General features: G+C 25.3%; 1 protein-coding gene across 1 annotated transcript; it reads left to right on the top strand.

Moving 5' to 3' along the window:
• Positions 1–195: 195 nt before the first annotated feature.
• On the top strand, positions 196–2,891 carry LOC136797144 (nicotinate phosphoribosyltransferase-like; the record flags this gene model as incomplete). The annotated part of the gene is given in 1 exon segment (XM_067052888.1): positions 196–2,891. A coding segment is annotated over 1 exon segment (80 nt), but the record flags the coding sequence as incomplete, so codon positions are not given.
• Between the last annotated feature and the right edge of the window lie 267 nt (positions 2,892–3,158).

Genomic DNA, 3,158 nt, shown 5'->3' on the forward strand with positions numbered 1-3,158 from the left:
TGGGTAAACTATACATTTATAATATAACGATAAATAGAAAAATTAAAGCCTTATCTTCATTTTCTCCATCGTACTTATCTGTCTATTTAATTCTATTTGAAACTTAGTACTTTGCTTGGAATTCATTTACATCCAAATGTTTAAATTATATACTTAACTTTATACCATTTATATTAATATTTATATCTCTTTTGCAGGTGGCTGTGAGTGATGACTTATACAATTTTATTCATGATTTGTGGCTTGAAAATGCTCCCATAGGTGAGCTGTCCTGAAATGTCCAATTTGTTGAGACATTGATTTTCATTCTTTAATTTCAAGTGCTTACAGTTTTGCAATAGTGGGAGCAAAACACAATAATAAAAGACAGGGTCCGTCCGTATCGATATGCATATATTTTTTCGCTTCTTTTACCATTAATAGTATGAAGCGGCGGAATACAAATTTCTAATCAAGCCCACAATTTCCTCATTGTGTCCTAGGCCACTTAATCTATTAGGAAGAAGCAAGGGAGTTCTACCAAGTTTAGCAGTCATTGCTTTTTGCACAATTGCTTCTTTAGAAAAAATCAATAAAACAAATCTAAAACCTAAGCAATTAGGATTTGAATGTGAGAATATAAAATCAATTAAGATTTGACCTGTTAAAATTATTTAATTTAAATTTATATTTTTATAATTGGTAATTGTTGAACTAAAACAAGTATATGACTGTTAATCTTATTTATTCATGGAAATTACTTTATTAAGAAATATTACCTAGTGAGTTTTTAATGAAAAATAATTAATTTCATACATATCAGGTTTGTTTTTATAAGTTAAAGATTATTTTATCTCTTGATTTGACTACTTAACGACCCTTGTGTGGGTTTAATATAATTTGTAATATCCATGTTACCAATATATTCTTTGAAATACTTCTTAATTTTAGATGATAAAAATGTATCTTTTATTCAAGTTGTGTATCAATGAAATGATGTTAATACCTTAAGATCTTAAATCTTATTATATAATTAATCTGCATGATTATACACTATATTTATGTAACTTTTTATATGCATACATGTATAACATAATGTATGTATATAAAAACAACTGAGTAATAGATCATGAATTTTTATTTTTAATTATCCAGTTCTCTGATCATGTATTTAATAAAAAAAAAAAAAAAATCATAACAGCGAAGATTTGTTTGTTAATGGCTTAAATTTATCTTGGGTCAAATCAGATTTGTTTATTGTGTGTGTGTGTGTATGAATGTGTTATTGTACATATACAGAGATATAGAGATCAATACAGTTGCTAATTTCAGCAATTTTTGTATATTTAATAAAAATTGTATGATATGTATATTGTTTATCAAAGAAATAGTTGATACACGATAAAATATACATAAAAGATTTTTTTAAATTGTAGTTTAAAAACCAATGAAATTATTTTTAAAATATATATATTGTTTGCAATTTTATTTTTATAGTTTTATAAATTTATAAGTGTATAAGGTTTCGGCTATTGTTAGGCACAAGGACAAATTTTGTGAAACTATTTGTTTCTCATGGTGGTTCACATTTGAGTTACCAGATGTAATTTATTATTTATTGATTGTGTTCACGTCTAGAGCCTATTTTTAATCCTATAGTAAAATTTAGTTATAAAGCATAGAAAATAAGTTGCCACTTCTTTGTTTAGTTGCCAATTGCTTGTCTGCTGTCAGATGTAAAGATTGTTTTAAAATGACTATTTGATATTTCAAATGCTGATGAAATTTTCAGGGGTAGGAGAAGTAATAAACCTTTGTGGCAAACAGTCATGTTAATTTAGAAGCCCCTATTAGAAAAAATGTATATATTTATTTTTATGTGATTTAGTTTTTATTTTGATGTAATGGAGTGTGGAGTAAATATGATGAATTTTGGAGAATTTGTTGTTATAGTAAGCAGTACAATAAAAATTTAAAAAAAGGAAAAGAAAACACTGTTGTAATTACATGAATAGCACCCCTGCTTTCTATAAATCTTTTTAATTTTCACATTTTCTGTGTTTTAAATTTATTTTGTTTTTTTGTGTATATAAAGCTGCAATAACTTAAGATATAAAAAACAAAACAAAAATGTAACAAGAAATCAAAAGTTAAAATGATGTAAGCATCATTGGTTGTATTTTACTAAACCATTAATTAAAAAATATAATTTTAGTAATTATGGACTCTGACATATTGTATTGATATAATATACTACATTATAATAAGATACAATGGTAATAAAGGATACAAAATGTCTTGAAAGCATTTTATGAATAAATTCTCTCAACCTTCAAACAAAGGATCATTTAATGACGAGTGGAAGAAGGAGTTTTGCGACATTTAAGAAAAATAGAAATTTTTGATTTGAAGAGTATTTTAAATAATAATTGCTGTATAGCTACTTGTTTATTTTTCCTAAACCTCATATAACAGGAGTAAATATTAAATTAAATTTTTCTTACATCCGTGCATTTGTAATTTTATGCTACTATCAATTCTTTTCTTCCATTCATTTTAGACCATTCTGACTCATATAGATTCCATTTGTTATGAATTGAAATTATTCTTATCAATCATTATAAAAAAGGTGCCCTTTTAATTAATTTTTGAGTAGTTTGCAAGGGACTGAGAGAAAGGATATTTGTTTGTGGTAATTTTTGCCTTTCTAAAGATTTATTTCCTCTTGATTAAATCATAGTATTAATATTACAGAAATTCTTATTGAAGTCAACAAATTTCAGCTGGTGTATATCCTCCATCCTGCAGCTGAACATGATTTTAAAGCTGTCTTCTATCACTTTGAAGATAGTGAAGAATGGAAATGTATATATTTTTCCTTGAAATGTATTATTAAAATAATGTTAATTTTATTAATGGTTGTTATATTTCTGAAATGTCCTTAGTCATATACCAATTATATTGATAAAGGATAGCCATCATTTAAACTGTAATCATTTTAATATATTAGTTTTTCTGAAATTCTTTCAAATAAACTAAGAGTATGGCATTATTTTTAGGTAAATTATTTTAAAGTATCCACATGATTGTATCAAAATGAGTAACATGATGAATATATTGACTTAGAAATATAATCTCAAAAGTAAACGTTTTAAATGTTCAAGACAGAGTTAATTCTT

The sequence above is a fragment of the Halyomorpha halys genome, unplaced genomic scaffold, assembly GCF_000696795.3.
Source record: "Halyomorpha halys isolate HHAL.00 unplaced genomic scaffold, Hhal_1.1 Scaffold10785.1, whole genome shotgun sequence".
Taxonomy (NCBI): Eukaryota; Metazoa; Arthropoda; class Insecta; order Hemiptera; family Pentatomidae; genus Halyomorpha; species Halyomorpha halys.